The sequence below is a fragment of the Lissotriton helveticus genome, chromosome 2_1, assembly GCF_964261635.1.
Source record: "Lissotriton helveticus chromosome 2_1, aLisHel1.1, whole genome shotgun sequence".
NCBI classification, from domain to species: Eukaryota; Metazoa; Chordata; class Amphibia; order Caudata; family Salamandridae; genus Lissotriton; species Lissotriton helveticus.
The window spans coordinates 507,155,450-507,173,781 of record NC_136059.1 but is presented as its reverse complement, the minus strand read 5'-3'; the positions used below and the strand labels follow the sequence as shown (position 1 = coordinate 507,173,781).

Sequence of the window (18,332 nt, the reverse complement as noted above, 5' to 3'; positions counted from 1 at the left end):
CGCCTTTCGGAGGGTTTCCCCTGGTGCTCCTGCTGATTTGCGGCATACTTATACTGTTACTGTTACTTCGCAATGGCTGCTTGATCTGTGGAGCTGCCAAACCCGGTCCAGTTGCAGCTGTACCATGATCGGATGTGCCAGCTTTTTGGTGCAATGCCTTTGAGAGCTCGGAACATCGACTATTGGCTATCCTTCCATTATGCCTACTTCAGCTGTGTGCAACCTGTGTTCCACTGCCTCCGGTGCCCTTTTCAATGTGCCCTGGATGTTTGCGTCTCCAATACAACACACGCTGCCCTGGATTATGAACTGTTAATGGGTCTATTGAAGACCCATGACCAGGACTGTTCCATGGGTAGGTGCCTACTGTGCGATCCTCTATTGAGAACAACGGCAGACTTGAGTACCTGTGCTTGTGCGCAGCGCCTCTTGGATCACAGTTTTATTGAAGTTCATGCAGGTTGCCCTGATATGCTCCTAATGGCCTCTGGATATGAGAAGCAAGTATGCTGGTTCGACTTACTTAATTGGATGACATACCTTTTTACTATGGAAGGTTCAGACAACATATTGGAGTTTATGGCATTGCGCTTTTCCCGCAACATTTTTGGCTCTGAAGATTCCCTGTGAATGGATATCGTTTTCGGTACCCAGTTGGTTGTTTTTTTAATTTGGGAGAGAAATCTTTTTGTTTTTTTGTCTTTGGTCCATGACTATTCTAATCAGGATACCACCAAGTTGCTTTTCCTCTGCTTACCTCTGAATTTTGTTTTAGCATAGTGCTAATGACCTGGCCAGGGGGAGGGTGTCACGTGGCCCATAGGGACATTGCTGTTTTCACTAAGTTAGCATGAGCACGCTACAGCTTACCTGCTGCTTTGCGCATGTTACTACTCAACTTTATTTTGCAATAACTTCTATGGCTGTTTTCACATGAGAACTGATCGCTGTGTTCACTCCCTGCATGTTCCTGGGATTTTGACTGTACATTGTGAGCAAGGTCGAACCAGGCGTTAGCCATTAGACAAAACATACCGATGCAGCTGTTGTTTGGACAACGTACTTTAGTTATATTGGATTACATGAATAGGTAGCACCCACTTGGAGAGGAACCTTTTCAGGGAGAAATGCGAGACAGCACCTATGATGCAGATCTACTCTCTATAGGCTAAGGCATGGGGTCTGCTGAAAAGCCCAGAGATCTTCTAGCATATAATAATACTGCTTCTTAGCAAGGGGAGTGAGGTAAGGCTCTATTGTCCTTTCATAATGACATCCCCGTTCAAGATATATGGACTAGCTGCTATGCTGACTGTATTTGTACTATGCATTTTCCTGCTTGTTGTGGCATGTATACTGCATGTTAGGGCACATTATTTAAAATAAATATTTTAAACTGTTTCGTGTCTCTGTCAGATCTTATTGTGGACAAGTACAAGAGTGCGAGCAAAAGGGTGTGTCTTGTTACAGAGATTCCTGAGAGATCTGGGAGTGTTGTGTTCTGGGGTGTCTGATCATTTGTTTCTCTGTGAGTGAGTAGGAGAGCAAGTGAGACACTATTGCTAGTCGGTCCTGGGCTCATGAGTACTCAGGCGGTAGGATGACTCAGCCCCTATACACCAAGGTCCTATAATCCTGTGCATAGTTCTGTTTTTCGTCAGAATACCTGCAACAATCTGACATTAAAATGCTGGTCTAACTTAAACTTGCCCCTGAAATGTAATACATTTTTGGACTTCTGCTCCAAAGCTTTTTGTATATTATCAGGCTGCAGTCCATCCTCCACTGGCCACCAGGGCTTATTTAACCTGGACTGTTGCACACTAGGGCTTTACACATGCCCCAAATCAGACAAAGCAGCTAGTAGATTTTTTAACCCTCCTGTCTCACCTTGCGATAACAATGCATTGGTAAGCCTCCTACTTGACTGGGATACCCCACGAGCATGTGTATGAAGATAACACTCCAACAGCCACATGCATCAAGCGATTTAGGAATCGCAAACGGTGCGAATCTCAAAAATCGGCCGTTTGCGATTCCTAAATCACTATTTGGGATGCATCAATCCAAAATTCAATAAATCTCTATTTTTAGCGAATTCTAAAAATGATATTGCATTTAAGGAATCGCAATTTGCGATTCCTTAAATGCAATGCATGACACCTAAAACAAATTGCAAATTCGCAATTAGGAGGAAAAAATTACCATGAGGTTGGACCTCATGGTAATTTGCGAAAAAGCTGAAAAATGCAATTTTGTGCATTTTTCAAACTGTCATGTTGTGCACACACATGTCCTTAGGGCATGTGTGTGCACAACATATGTGCATAGATTGATTTCAGGGGTGCAACAGGGTGTCCTTTGGACACCCCTGCACCCTTGAAATCGCAATCTTAATTTGCGATTAGCTAATTGCGAATCGCTAATTGAGATTGTCTTCCCATTCATTCCTATGGGCCTTTTGGCCCATAGGAATCAATGGGAAGGGATTCCTTAATTGCGATTCGCAATTTGTGAATCGCAATTAAGGAATCGCAAAAAAATTGCTATTTTTTGATGCATTGCCGTTTGCGATTCCTTAATTGCGATTCCTTAATTTTCGCAATTAAGGAATCGCAAACGGCAACAATGATGCATGTACCTGCAAGTGTATTTGAATAATTCAGGCAACGTTTATAGACAATATAATATCAGTGATGCAATACAAGGAGAAACAAATAAAAGGAGAGAAAACGTGTACAAAATAATTTCGGTCTTTAATGGTTAATTGTTAAAAAAAAAAAAATTTAAATAGCACAATGTAATACAATGTCTTAATCCATACACATTAGAAATACCATATATATATATAAACCAAAAAAATATATATTTTAAAAAGTGCCAATTTCTTTGGATTTTCTCGATGCGCGTTTCGGCGTAAAATACGCCATCATCAGGAAAGCCACACAGCGATCTGCAATTAATAAAAATACATACTGAAAATCTCGATTACAATGTTTCCCCCAAAATCTTTTTGGCAAATATTACAAAGCAATATCGTATATATTAGAACTGCCAGTGCGTCCTATAAAATCATTTTTCTTTTCCAAAAAAAGTACAGTCCCATATTGCACACATTTCTCTTTGTACATACAAAGCCTTTAATATTAGCATACTTCTCCTTGTTTATGCATAAAAATAATGATACAATTATGTCTGAGTGCTCATCTTTATCTCTGACAGATCACAGAATTCACCTAATGTGATTCAGTAATAAAGTGGTGAAAGGAAACACAAATATGCACAAAAAATTTAATTATTGACAAATGCCTAATTCTGTGACAAAGGATAAGCCCTATTTACTTACTAAGGGGATTTGTAGTAAGAACAGTTCTTAGGGGTGAAGGACTGGCACTGGCTGTTTTAATGGAGCCAATTCTCAAACATAAACAAGTACTCTTGCTTAAGCAGACAATATATTATTGAGATGGTGAACAGACATAATATCGACCTCAAAAATATCGACTGGACATAATATCGAGGTAAAAATATAGACTAGACAAAATATCGACCAGACATAATATAGACTACAAAAATATCGATTACTATCGATATTAATAGCCAAAATATCGAATCAAAAATATAGACTAGACATAATATCGACTAGATAGAATATAGACAACAAAAATATCGAAAATAAGGTAAGTGTTTTATAATTTGTAATAATTGTGTAATATAAATCTGTAGCGGGTTGTGGGTTTATAGGGGAATAGGGTGGGAAGTAATTTAAATATAATTAATTAAATCTGTAATATAATAGTAATTGTTAATTAATTATTAATTGTTAATTAATTAAAATATAATTGGTAATTAATAATAATTGATTAATTGATCAATAATTACATTTTCGTAAAATATTTTCTGTAGCGGGTTGTGGGTTTATAGGGGAATAGGGTGGGAAGTAATTTAAATATAATTAATTAAATCTGTAATATAATAGTAATTGTTAATTAATTATTAATTGTTAATTAATAAAAATATAATTGGTAATTAATAATAATTGATTAATTGATCAATAATTACATTTTCGTAAAATATTTTCTGTAGCGAGTTGTGGGTTTATAGGGGAATAGGGTGGGAAGTAATTTAAATATAATTAATTAAATCTGTAATATAATAGTAATTGTTAATTAATTATTAATTGTTAATTAATTAAAATATAATTGGTAATTAATAATAATTGATTAATTGATCAATAATTACATTTTCATAAAATATTTTATGTAGCGGGTTGTGGGTTTATAGGGGAATAGGGTGGGAAGTAATTTAAATATAATTAATTAAATCTGTAATATAATAGTAATTGTTAATTAATTATTAATTGTTAATTAATTATTAATTGTTAATTAATAAAAATATAATTGGTAATTAATAATAATTGATTAATTGATCAATAATTACATTTTCGTAAAATATTTTCTGTAGCGAGTTGTGGGTTTATAGGGGAATAGGGTGGGAAGTAATTTAAATATAATTAATTAAATCTGTAATATAATAGTAATTGTTAATTAATTATTAATTGTTAATTAATTAAAATATAATTGGTAATTAATAATAATTGATTAATTGATCAATAATTACATTTTCATAAAATATTTTATGTAGCGGGTTGTGGGTTTATAGGGGAATAGGGTGGGAAGTAATTTAAATTTAATTAATTAAATATGTAAATTAATAATAATTGTTAATTATTTATTATTTGGTAAATAATTAAAATATAATTGGTAATTATAAATATTTAAAGAATAAATAAATAATAATTCGTAAATTAATTTCTGTATTGGGTTGTGAGTTTATAGGGGGATAGGGTGGGGAGTAATTTAATAATAACTAATTAAATGTGTTAATTAATTAAATTTGTTAATTGATTAATAATTGACCATTAAATAAAATTTACTTTGTAAATAAAAGTAATTGGTTTTGGAAATTAAATTTAAGTTTTGGGTTTTTGGGTAAAGGGGTATTTTTAGGGTTCAGGGTCAGTTTTCAGTTTTTGGGGTAAAGGGGTATTTTTAGGGTTCAGGGTCAGTTTTCAGTTTTTGGGTAAAGGGGTATTTTTAGGGTTCAGGGTCAGTTTTCAGTTTTTGGGGTAAAGGGGTATTTTTAGGGTTCAGGGTCAGTTTTCAGTTTTTGAGTAAAGGGGTATTTTTAGGGTTCAGGGTCAGTTTTCAGTTTTTGGGGTAAAGGGGTATTTTTAGGGTTCAGGGTCAGTTTTCAGTTTTTGGGTAAAGGGGTATTTTTAGGGTTCAGGGTCAGTTTTTAGTTTTTGGGTAAAGGGGTATTTTTAGGGTTCAGGGTCAGTTTTTAGTTTTTGGGTAAAGGGGTATTTTTAGGGTTCAGGGTCAGTTTTCAGTTTTTTGGGTAAAGGGGTATTTTTAGGGTTCAGGGTCAGTTTTCAGTTTTTGGGTAAAGGGGTATTTTTAGGGTTCAGGGTCAGTTTTCAGTTTTTGGGGTAAAGGGGTATTTTTAGGGTTCAGGGTCAGTTTTCAGTTTTTGGGTAAAGGGGTATTTTTAGGGTTCAGGGTCAGTTTTCAGTTTTTGGGTAAAGGGGTATTTTTAGGGTTCAGGGTCAGTTTTCAGTTTTTGGGTAAAGGGGTATTTTTAGGGTTCAGGGTCAGTTTTGGGTTTTTGGGGTACAGGGGTACTTTGTAAAAATAAAGTAAAATAAAGTTAAATTACATTTAAATTAAATTAATTAAATAACATTAAATAAAATTAAATTATATTATAATAATTTTCATTAATTTATATTAAAAAAATTATTATATACTTACCAATACTTACGTTGTAATGGTATGCGTTGTAAAGGTATATGCGTTGTAAAATCTTGCGTTGTAAATGTATGCGTTGTAAACGTTTTTGCGTTGTAAAAGTTTTGTTGTAATGGTAGACGTTGTAAAAGTATGCGTTGTAACGTCATACATCCCTGGAGTGGGAATAGTAATTTTAACCCCTACGCTATCCAGCGCTTTCCCTACTGTTGCACCCACTGGAGTGGGAATAGTAATTTTAACCCCTACGCTATCCAGCGCTTTCCCTACTGTTGCACCCACTGGAGTTGGAATAGTAATTTTAACCCGTATGCTATCCAGCGCTTTCCCTACTGTTGCACCCACTGGAGTGGGAATAGTAAATTTTACCTCTACGCTATCCAACACTTTTGCTAATGTTGAACTCACTTTAGTTGTAACAATAAATTTTAACCATTTTCTATGCTACGCTAAAAATGTTATATATGTTTATTTAATAATATGTTTTTATATATATATATATATATATATATTCTTTTTGGTGATATAATTTTTTAAATTATATTAATTATTTATTAATACTACATTTATTTAATAATTATTTCTAAGTTTATATTAAATATATTTATTACTATATTAGTTTTAACTTAATTTTAAAACATTTTAAAAAATCGATATTTTGACTGTCTATATTTTTGTAAGTCGATATTTTGGAGTCGATATTTTGGTACTTACCTGTTTGAAGATAGGGAGTCGATATTTTGTCTCTCGATATTTTTGACTCGATATTTTTGTATCTCGATTTTTGTGAGGTCGATATTATGTCAGTGATCCTCGACATGCTTCGCTAAAAGTCGTTAGTCTACATTCATACTCTGCTGATATTGAGGTCTATTTGTTAGAGCGAACTTACTTTCAAGATTTCTAAAAAGAGAGTAGTTTTTTAACTTCGTGAATTCTGCCATTTTCTAAAACTAACGAATCAGCACTCTATAACGAAAGACAAGCTCAGTAACTTTGTGAATTCTGCTGCTTTTTAAAACTCACAAATCAGCAATCTATAACGAAAGACAGGCTCCGGATTAAGAAACCAATAACGCATCTTTTCTACATGTTAAGAATGCAGTAATTGCATCTGTAATGTATAGTCCGGTACATAATATCCGTACTACACGATTGAAACATAGTACCTGATCGTATACTAACTCTTCGCACGGTGGTACAACGACTGCCGGCATTATCATGTGAAGTAGGAATATTATCCTTGTCTCCAATATATAGTACATATGATGAATATCTATTAAAAAAGAGAGAATAGGCATATATTCAATAATCTCTCCTAAAGGATGTCGAATGGACATAGTAATTCAAGCTCATGTCATTACCTGATAACTCTCTTAGTTTTCGAGTAGACTTTACTTTAATCACCTACTAGTGGAAGTTTGTAGTGCAGCAGTATTACTAAAAGGGAAGAAAAAGGAGATAAACAAATTCCGCTCAGAGACGCGACCCAAATAGCAACTCGTCTTCATTCTAATTTATCGAGTCTCTATTTATCTGATATTACTGCTGACTGTTCACAAAGTCGTGCTGGAAATGGCGACCAGCATTTTCTGATGTGGATAACAACCATCCACGTAGTTCGTTATGTATTATGTACTCTATGGTATGTCACATGATACATCATGTGACAGTCCAAATGTAATCATTAGCGTTCGATAGTTTAAAATCTGTAGACTCCTATATTTAACTCTATTAGTAAAGACAAATCTTCAAATAGTGCTATTTAACTTATTTTTTTTTTTTAAATATTCATTAGTGTCTTTTATTTGTATTTATTTTTCACACAACCCGGTTCCAGGAATGAGTGAAATAGAAATAGAAAGGAGAATACATTACTGACATCACAGTAATTGTTAGTTCAACTGACAGAGAATCCTATTTTTCGACCCGTGTCTTCCGTAATACTTATATTTTTATGGTCCAAAATGTATACCTAGTAAGAAGGCTCATTCTTAAAAACTGGTCCTGTTCCTTGTTAATCTTTAATGAACAGCGTTTATGCCAAATATTAAATTTGTTTACAGTAAGAGGCTCATTCTTAAAAACTGATCTTGTTCAATAAATTTGAACTGTATCAGGACATAATTTAATTCTTCCGAAAGGTCAGATTAAAAAGGTTTTTGGGCCAAGAGGTTGATCTGAATTCTCACTTATAGGGGAAGGACAGCTATCCCTTCCGTCCACTTTTACTTCTTCTTTAGATCAATTGGGACCTAAGGTGGCTGCTTTTGAATTAGTAGTATTACAGTGGTTAGAACAAGCGCTTTCTTTCATTCCTAAACCGTTGTTTAATTTGGACATAGAGGAATTCATAGCACTAAACTCCCTAGCCAAGAATAAAGCCCTAATTATAAGGAGCTGTGACAAAGGGGGCGGCATAGTGGTCATTAATACTGATGATTATAAGCAAAAGATGATAACTATGCTTAACAATAGAAATTTTTATTCAGAAATCAAGTTAAACCCTATAGTCAAAACATCAAAAAGAATTCAGATTTGAACTCATCAGGCATTGAATGCAGGAGATATTACTTCCAAAGAATATGAATTTTTAAACTACAACAAAGGAAAAATAGCTTGTATTTACGGGATGCTGAAAATACATAAGAATACCAAAGATCCTCCTTATAGACCAATAGTGTCTACTATTGGCACTATAACTGAACCATTGTCCAAATTTATTGATCATCATTTGTGTCCATATATCCCTAAGATCGCCTCATATATAAAAGATACAAGGGAAATGATTAATAAAGTTGAGAACATGAAGTTTAATCCTGCAAATGACATTATGGTGGCTCTAGACATAGAGTCACTGTATAGTAACATCCCCCAAAGAGAGGCAATGAAAGCAACGGACTGGTTAATTGAAGAGTTGAACATACCTTGCTCTAAATCGTTTATTCTTGCTTGTCTTAACATAGTTTTAACTGAGAATATTTTAGAATTTGGACAGACTATATTTCGTCAAATCAAAAGCATAAGTCTGTCGCACCATCCATAGCAAATATTTATATAGCAGCCTTTGAGAAGAAATGTATATACAATGAAATTGCACCCTTCTTTGAGTCTGTCTCCCATTGGTCCAGATATATAGATGATATTTTCTTTATCTGGACCAATGGGGGAGACTTGTTGGCTGAATTTCTTGAGTGGCTTCATGCCACAAATCAGAACCAGAAATTCACAGCCCACATGAGTACTGAAAGAGTGGAATTCCTTAATATTACTATAAAACATGAACAAAGTAGTGTAGAAGTAGATCTTTTTATCAAACCAACAGCCAGAAATACTTTGTTACATTTCAGTAGCTTTCATCCGCGTAACCAGAAACAAAGTATCCCATTCTCTCAATTTTTGAGAGTACAGCAAAATTGTACTAACATAAAGGACTTTGACAAACAAGCCATAATTATGAGAAAGAAGTTTCTAGATAGAGGGTATTCGCACCGGCTGTTGAGGGATTCCTATAAACGTGCTAGATTCTTTGATCGTGATCATTTTCTAGGAACAAATGCACGAAATGATAATACACAATTGGTTTGCGTCACTCGGCATTCCACTGTGGATGTGAAAGTAAAGCAGATTATAAATGCAAATTAGCACATTCTAAATAGCAATCCTGTACAAGAGCAAAAATTGGCAAAACCCTTATTCGCCCATCGGCAAAACAAAAACATTAAGGATCTTATTGTCCACTCTTGCTTTGATAAAACATCCAAAGATTTACCCTTTGTTCAGAAATCAATTGATGGCAGTATACCCATCAGAGGAATCGTCAAATGCTCTTCTTGCAAATCATGTAACATGATCATAGAGGGAGAAATGTTGGTACATAATGGCTATACCATTAAAGCCAATCAGATGTGGAACTGCAAAACTCAAAATAGTATATATCTGAATCTTTGCCCTTGTCAATTAGGCTACGTAGGGTAAACTGCGAGAGCCATTCAGACTAGAATTACCGAACATAGGTCGCTATCAGAACTGCCAAACTCATGGCACCTCTGGTGAAGCACTTTATTGAAAGGAATCATAACCCAGAGGACATTAGGTGGAGGATTTTAGAGAAGAGAATTGAAAAAAAGGCTATAGCACTGGGCAGGAGTGCTGGTACTTTATATGTGTTGCAACTATATCATAGGTATATGAACAAAAACTGAACTAAACACACAAATTATGTAAAAATATATCTGTTTTTTTAAAATTTTATCTTTTACTATTTCTTCCATTTATTTTTTGGTTATCATCAAAAAGTATATCATACAAATAAACAACAGTAAAATCACAATGAAAAGATTTTAGGACAAATTATTTTATTGATGTATCTGTTTTTCCAATGAGGTATGACCACACAAAGACAATCCAAGACAAAAAAAGGGAAAAATTATATTAACAAATACAATGAAAAAGTTGGTAAATCCTGAAGTTTGACCAATGGAACAAAGTGCTCCAATAACCTTAGAAATTATCACGGAAAAAATCGCCCGAATTATAACAGAGGGCCGCTCAGACAGAGCGCCAGGGCCAAACGGTCTACCCCAGTCTCTGTTCAAACAGGACATAGAATTCTGGGCAAATAAATTGGCACCTCTTTTTTCCTATTGCCGGATTAACTTGAATATACCGGAATCATGGCAAGGAGCTATCATACATCCAATCTACAAAGGCGGCAAGAGATCGGACCCTAAAAACTACAGGATGATCACCTTACTGGACGTGGAATCGAAATATTATGCTAAATTGCTCCTTCAAGACCTGGCGTCCTGGGCCGCAAAAAAACACCTCATTCCCTTCAACCAGACAGGATTTGTGCAAAAATCAGGTACCATAACAAACCTGCTTGCAAACTCTGTCCTGCTAGATAAAGTGTCCACCTCAGGAACGCTGATGCATGGCTGTTTTGTCGATTTTAAGACCGCCTTCGACCGTGTTCCCAGAAGCAGATTATGGCTCAAACTACAGAAATGGGGGATTCCACCAACATTACTACAAGCCATAATCACGCTACATTCCAACACATGGATTCGTATAAAACTTGGGGATGGATCACATATTTCAAGAAAAATACAAACAACCCACGGAGTAAAGCTGGGGTGTGTGCTGACGCCCCTACTTTTCCAACTCTTTATTTCCGATCTGTCAAAGTTACTTGACAAAGTTAACTCTCATCCTCCAAAACTCGCTGGGACAAGAGTCAGTAACCTACTGTACGTGGACGATCTGGTTTTGCTTAGTCACACCAGGGTGGGCCTGCAGAGACTACTTGATCAGCTGTCCTTATACACCATCGAAAATGATCTGGAACTGAATCTAACGAAGACAAGGGCAATCACATTCGGACAAAGGAAATATCAAGGCGGCGGTTGGCAATACAATGGCAAAAACGCCGATAGAGCCCCTTCCTATAAGTATTTGGAGGTTCACCTGGACAGAAGGGGAACATTCTCTAAACATAGAGACGAGGTAGAAGCTAAAGCCCTGACAATCCAAGTGGCTTTTAAGACCCTTGCAAGACATCTGTCAGGTCCTAGTCTAACCCCACTTATAACTGTAATGAAGGCAAAAATCATCAATTTTCTCACCTACAGCCAGGAGATCATGCAAGGGAAAGACAACAGCCATGTGAATAAAATAATAACAAGAATATTCAAACAGGTTTTGGGCCTACCTAAATCCTCCTCCCCCGCTCAAGTACGTCTTGAATTTGGTCTCCAAGATCACCAAGCAATAGGGTGTGGAGCGTACATCAGGCTGTGCAACAAGCTGTGTAGCTCCAGAGAGGAAAGTCTGGAGGCCCTTTTGTGGCTGGAAATCTCAGCTGGTCAAATCGGCAGCTCACATCGGCGCTACTTGCAGGATTCCTTACAACTCCTCGATACAGAAGAAATCTGGACCTCTAATCCAACGCAGCAGGTACTTAAAACCCATATCAAAAGAAACATCCATCTCTGGTCCTTCCACTCGGACAGAGCCCAACTGGTTCAACGTAAGCACGCCTGGACAATTGTATCAGGATTCAAGCCAGGGATTATGGGACCACATCTGTCATGCACCTATTCAGTGCTGTGGAAAAAAAGATTTTTGGCCCTCAGAATGGGTGAATGGCCATTTCTGTATCACCTGCCAAGATGGCGATGTGCAAATCCAAATGTAACGTGCAGAGGCTGCGGGAGCAGTACAGAAACAATCGAGCATGTGGTATGTCTTTGTCCTGCAGCTCATGACAACCGAAGGAAATTGTTAAAGAGCGAATGGAACAAACTTGGTATTCGTACACGCCGTCAGGCTATTCTTGCATCAATGAACCCGGATAATCCACAGCTTAACATCAGGTTCACCAAGTTTGTTACAGGAACAGCAAGAAAATTTACAAACAGTGAGTCCCTGTCAGTCACCAACGGTTAAACATAAAAAAACAGAGGAAGCCCTGCGCCCATGCTGTACTCTATTCCAATGTGCATAGTACTCTGTACTACACAAGAATAGCTGACAATGGCCCCAGCGCACGGGTTGACCTGTTTTTCCTGTGCACTCCTGGAACCCTTTGGAACACTGTATGCAGGGGGTTCATTATATAAATGTATTGTAACCCCAGGATCATCACCACAAACACCAAACTATATTAACAAAGTTATTAATTGTTGCCTCTTAATAGCAAATGTCTGACTGTGGTTTGAGTAGATGGAAAAACTAGAATGGATAATCAAGGTTTACAACTACTATTATAAATAGGTTTTTAGGACTTTAAAACGTTTTCTGATGAATTTTATCTTCCATTCCCATTATGATGGTTCAAATGTAAATATTTTAATAACTATTTATGACATATGTTTTATAATGCTTGCATGTTCACCATTGTAATGATTTTTATTAATCAAACAATAAAGTTACTCATTCCAATGGAACTAAATATTATTGTCCACTGTTATGTGGGAAACACTGGTTGAAAAGCACAATCGTCACCAAGCAAAATTGTCACCAATGCGTTCCGGTGTTTAACCTTCCTCAGGATGTATTTACCAGTGGCATACGATAATTAGAAGGAAAGTGTATATTGTGTACATCAATAGTCTAACAGAATATTCCAGTACGCATTAGTCATCTATGAAAGAGCTTTCAGGCATCTAAATATTTTATGGGTTGCTATCGACGCAAACGGGTCTTCTTGGTAATAGTAACCTTTTCTATGTTTTCTCTTGTGTCCAAACTCCAAATTTGTAATATATGGTTTAGCCACAAGTGCTAGAATTGTCAAATAGCGTTGTGCCTTTTTAATGATACAAACCTTCCAGCTCGAAGTGAAGATGGATCCCTCCTATCTATATCCTTAAAGTAGCTAACTAATCATCAGCATATTATCTTCATCCAATGCCTGTGAGATGGGTATTATAAAAAATGGTTTGGCTAATATTCAAAGATCCGACAGGATAAAGTCGAAAGTTCGAGAGCGGAGAGAGGCTGCCCCTATCCCACGGCAATGTAAAGGTGATGTACCATTTTAGAGAGGACCAAAAGCCCAGATAATAAAGGCGGTCTCAAAATACGCAAAAAACACAATGTTTATTTTTTATTTTTCCTTGAATACATTTAAAAATGGACTGAACAGCAAAATACCATGGGAGAATGCAATAATCTGATATTTGATATCAGATAACTGTATCGTAAAACATCAGAATGGAGGAATCATAGATAGGAAGATAGGAAAGGGAATGCTTTTCAGTTAAAAATTCTGAAATAAATAGGACTAGATGTTTATATCTGTCTCCAGTTAATATCATGAGCGGAGAAATTAGTACCTCAATATATACACATTAGGTGAGTCACAGCAATGTCCTATAAAAGTCAGTTGATAGATATAAAATGTTCTCTATTAATATCCCACCGTAATTGCCAATGTTTAGAAGTAGGAAGATCTATCATATTCAAAATATAGACAGAACAATTGTATTGTGTTTAAAACACTATAATTAAAATTAATATTTGATATAAACGCTGTTCATTGAACAAGATCAGTTTTTAAGAATGAGCCTCTTACTGTAAACAAAATTAATATTTGGCATAAACACGGTTCGTTAAAGATTAACAAGGAATAGGAACAGTTTTTAAGAATGAGCCTTCTTACTAAGTATACATTTTGGACCATAAAAATATAAGTATTACGGAAGACACGGGTTGAAAATAGGATCCTCTTTCAGTGGAAAACAAGTTGATTGTAGATTAACAATTACTGCAATGTCAGTCATGTAGTCTCCTTTCTATTTCTATTTCACTCATTCCTGGAACCGGGTTGTGTGAGAAATAAATACAAATAAAAGACACTAATGAATATTAAAAAAAAAAAAAAAGAAGTTAAATAGCACTATTTGAAGATTTGTCTTTACTAATAGAGTTAAATATAGAAGTCTACAGATTTTAAACTATCGAAGGCTAATGATTAAATTTGGACTGTCATATGATGTATCATGTGACATACCATAGAGTACATAATACGTAACGAACTACGTGGATGGTTGTTATCCACATCAGAAAACGCCAGTCGCCATTTCCAACACGACTTTGTGAATAGTCATCAGTAATATCAGGTAAACAGAGACTCAATAAATTAGAATGAGGACGAGTTGGTATTTGGGTCGAGTCTCTGAGCGGAATTTGTTTATCTCCTTATTTCTTCCATTTTAGTAATACTGCTGCACTACAAACTTCCACTAGTAGGTGATTAAAGTGAAGCCTACTCGAAAACTAAGAGAGTTATCAGGTAATGACATGAGCTTGAATTACTATGTCCATTCGACATCCTCTAGGAGAGATTATTGAATATAAGCCTCTTCTCTCTTTTTTAATAGATATTCATCATATGTACTATATATTGAAGACCAGGATAATATTTCTACTTCACACGATAATACCGGCAGTAATTGTACCGCCGTGCGATGGCTTATTATACGATCAGGTACTAGGTTTCAATTACTGCATTCTTAACATGTAGAAAAGATGCGTTATTGTTTTTTTAATACGGAGGCTGTCTTTTGTTATAGATTGCTGATTTGTGAGTTTTAAAAAGCCGTAGAATTCACAAAGTTACGGAGCTTGTCTTTCGTTATAGATTTACTGATTCGTGAGTTGTAGAAAATAGCAGAATTCACGAAGTTAAATATCTACTCTCTTTTTAGAAATCTTGAAAGTAAGTTCGCTCTAACAAATAGACCTCAATATCAGCAGAGTATGAATGTAGACTAACGACTTTTAGCGAAGCATCTCAATAATATCATATTGTCTGCTTAAGCAAGAGTACTTGTTTATGTTTGAGAATTGGCTCCATTAAAACAACTAGTGCCAGTCCTTTATCCATAAGAACTGTTCTTACTACAGATCCTCTTAGTAAGTAAATAGGGCTTATCCTTTGTCCCAGAATAGGAATGTGTCAATAATTCCATTTTTGGTGCATATTTGAGTTTCCTTTCACCACTTTATCACTGAATCACATTAGGTGAAATCTGTGATCTGTCAGAGATAAAGATGAGGACTCAGACATAATTGTATCATAATGTTTATGCATATACAAGGAGAGTTATGCTAATATTAAAGGGTTTTTATGTACAAAGAGAAATGTGTGCAATATGGAACTGTACTTTTTTGGAAAAGAAAAATGATTTTATAGGACGCACTGGCAGTTCTAATATATACGATATTGCTTTGTATTATTTGCAAAAAAGATTTTGGGGGAAACATTGTAATCGAGATTTTCAGTATGTATTTTTATTAATTGCAGATCGCGGTGTGGCTTTCCTGATGAAGGTGTAGTTTACACCGAAACGCGCTTTGAGAAAATCCAAAGAATTTGCCACTTTCTAAAATATATATTTTTTTGGTTTATATATATGGTATTTCTAATGTGTATTGATTAAGCCATTGTATTACATTGTCCTTTTATTTGTTTCTCCTTGTATTGCATCACTGATATTACATTGTCTATATGCATTGCCTGAATTATTCGAATTGCCTAGGAGTGTTATCTTCATACATTTATTTTCCCTGTCCTAGGAATTTTGTTATCCATTGTTAAGGGGGTCCTTGTTATTTCACAATTGTTATTATTAAATTATTATTATTATTATTAAAAGGTTCTTTTATAGCGCATGGCCACTCGGGAGCATCCCAGCGCTTAAAACTGACCAGACAGGGATGAATTAAAAAAGGAGATCTGAATTATCTAGTTTTTGGAAACAGAAGAGTTTTTAACTTTTTCCGAAAGACAAGAAGGTTAGGCTCCTGACGAAGAGGTGGAGGAAGAGCATTCCACAGCCCAGCCGCATTGTGGGAGAACAGACGACCTCCTGTGCGGGCTCTGCTGATCCTGGGAGCTATCAGCAGGTTTTGTTGATTCGAGCGGAGATTCCTGGTGGGTTTGTATGGTCTGATCATGTCATCTAGAATGGGGGGGCCACTCCCATAGAGTGTTTTATGGACCGTGCAGAGTGTCTTAAAATGGATTCGCTCCTTTATGGGGAGCCAGTGCAAGGTGCAGAGTGCGGGCTTGGCTGATGTACGATGGTTGGTGCCCGTAAGTAGCCGTGCTGCGGAATTCTGGACAACCTGAAGTTGCCGGATAACCGACACGGGGGCTCCAAGATAGATAGCATTTCCATAGTCCAGCCTAGACAGAATAAGGGACTGGACTATGGTTTTCTTTGCTGCTTCGGGTAGCTGAGGAATGATTTTCCGAATTGTTTTCAGCAGTCCGAAGCAGGTGGCCACTGTCCTCCTTGCCTGGGTCTTGAATGACAACTCTGCATCCAACCAAAACCCGAGACTCTTTATCTCGGTCTTTGGGGTAGGTCCTGGACCCATACAAGGGGGCCAATGTATCGTGTTATTGAATATGGCTCGTTTTCCTAATAGCATCAGCTCTGTTTTTCCTCCATTCAATTTCAAGTGGGACAAGTCCATCCAGTTTGCTACTGCCTCCAGGCAACGGCAAAGCCTGGAGGGGGCGGATTCCACCTGATTGAGAGAGACAACTAGCTGGGTGTCGTCAGCATAGCTTACCAGTTGGATCCCAAAGGGAGCTACTACTTCCGCCAGGGGTGCCATATATACATTAAACAGTGTGGGGCTAAGGGAGGAACCCTGTGGCACCCCACACTGTAATGGCATTAGTGGAGAGCAGCTATTTTCTGAGAAGACCTTAAAAGATCTGTCACCAAGAAAGGATTCCAGCCACATGAGTGCCCTGTCCTTGACGCCCAGCTTTCTGAGACGAGACAGGAGGACCCGGTGGTTCACCGTGTCGAAGGCGGCACTGAGGTCCAGAAGGATAATGGCCGCGCTGCCACCTGCGTCCAGAATACCCCACAAGCATGCCAGTGTGCCACCTTAGTACAATATAGAGTGGTCCCAGTAATGTTAGGACTAACTAAACTGTTATGCAATATACCACAGTTCAACAAAAATAGCAATAGTCCATAAAATTTAAATGGCGAATGTTATTTAATCACACTACCGCATAAGGAAAATATATTATGCACTTGTCATAATAGATACGCAGTGGTGCCCAACAGGACAAGGAAGAAAAAGCGGGTAAGTGAATCTGGTGAGGGTATGTGATCGTGAAAAAACATGGAAATTCAGTGGCAGCAAGCGAATGTGCCAAATTACAGAAAACTCAGGCTCATTTTTAAGCCAAAAATACAAGAATAATACATTAATTCAAATCGCTAGACCCTATTGTTGAAACACAATTAATTCAGTCTCTGTTATTTCTTAGGGCTGGCGTAAAGCAAAGGGAATGTCAACGTTTAAACCCCAAATTATGTCGTAGGTTGATTGACACCTTACACCGGGGTCTTCATCAGGACTGTGATGGAGGGAGGGCACCTAAGAGTTGAAGTAAAAAACACAATAGGTACTTGGGCAAATTGAAGATTGTAGCAGCTACTTGAAAAACCACAACAGTCAACCCAACGAGCATGCCAGTGTGCCATCTTAGGCTAAAGTGGAGTCCACCTCCCTGAGGAGGGAAGAAGCCAGAGGGTTAAGAAAACGCTTCACCCACCTTTGTGGGACCTGATAATTTTCTCCCTTAATGTATGCCTCAAAGATTATACTAGACCTCCCCAGGGTGGCTCATGTGAGCCCTCTAAGATTCACAAGCTTGCCTATTACCCTCTGTTTGGCCTAAGACAGCTGACCAAACAATTATGCACACTTAGAAATGCCCATAGCAGTTAATTCCTTGCCCATAGCAGTTAATTCCTCCTCCCTCCCATGGTCTGGTCCTGCTCCTTCCTACACACGCTGGCTCACCCAGCTGCTGTAAAATACGAAGATAATAAAATATTGTTTTAATTTTCAGTTGCTGGCTGTGAGCTAGAGGGGCGATGCTCCTCCATCATTGCGGAGGAGCCGCTGCTGTACATTTCCCCAAAATTCCTTGGTTGACCACCCGACCCTGGTTTAAAAATCATTTTTGCAGTTACT

The 18,332-nt window shown here is 36.9% G+C and overlaps 1 protein-coding gene across 3 annotated transcripts in view; it reads right to left on the bottom strand.

The window, feature by feature from the left end:
* SHISAL2B (shisa like 2B) overlaps positions 1-18,332 on the bottom strand; it is a 221,288-nt gene that overhangs the window by 16,872 nt on the left and 186,084 nt on the right. Inside the window, exons 3-4 of one of the 3 annotated variants that reach the window (XM_078675147.1) lie at positions 7,175-7,250; positions 6,991-7,086 (exon numbers count right to left, since the gene is read on the bottom strand). The exons of 1 other annotated variant lie outside the window; for it this stretch is intronic. In XM_078675147.1, the coding sequence (XP_078531273.1) occupies positions 7,210-7,250 (41 nt within the window). In that variant the 3' untranslated portion in view covers positions 6,991-7,086; positions 7,175-7,209. Of the gene's footprint in view, positions 1-2,756; positions 2,954-6,990; positions 7,087-7,174; positions 7,251-18,332 lie in introns of those variants that run through there. One more of the 3 variants, XM_078675146.1, reaches the window with a different exon arrangement.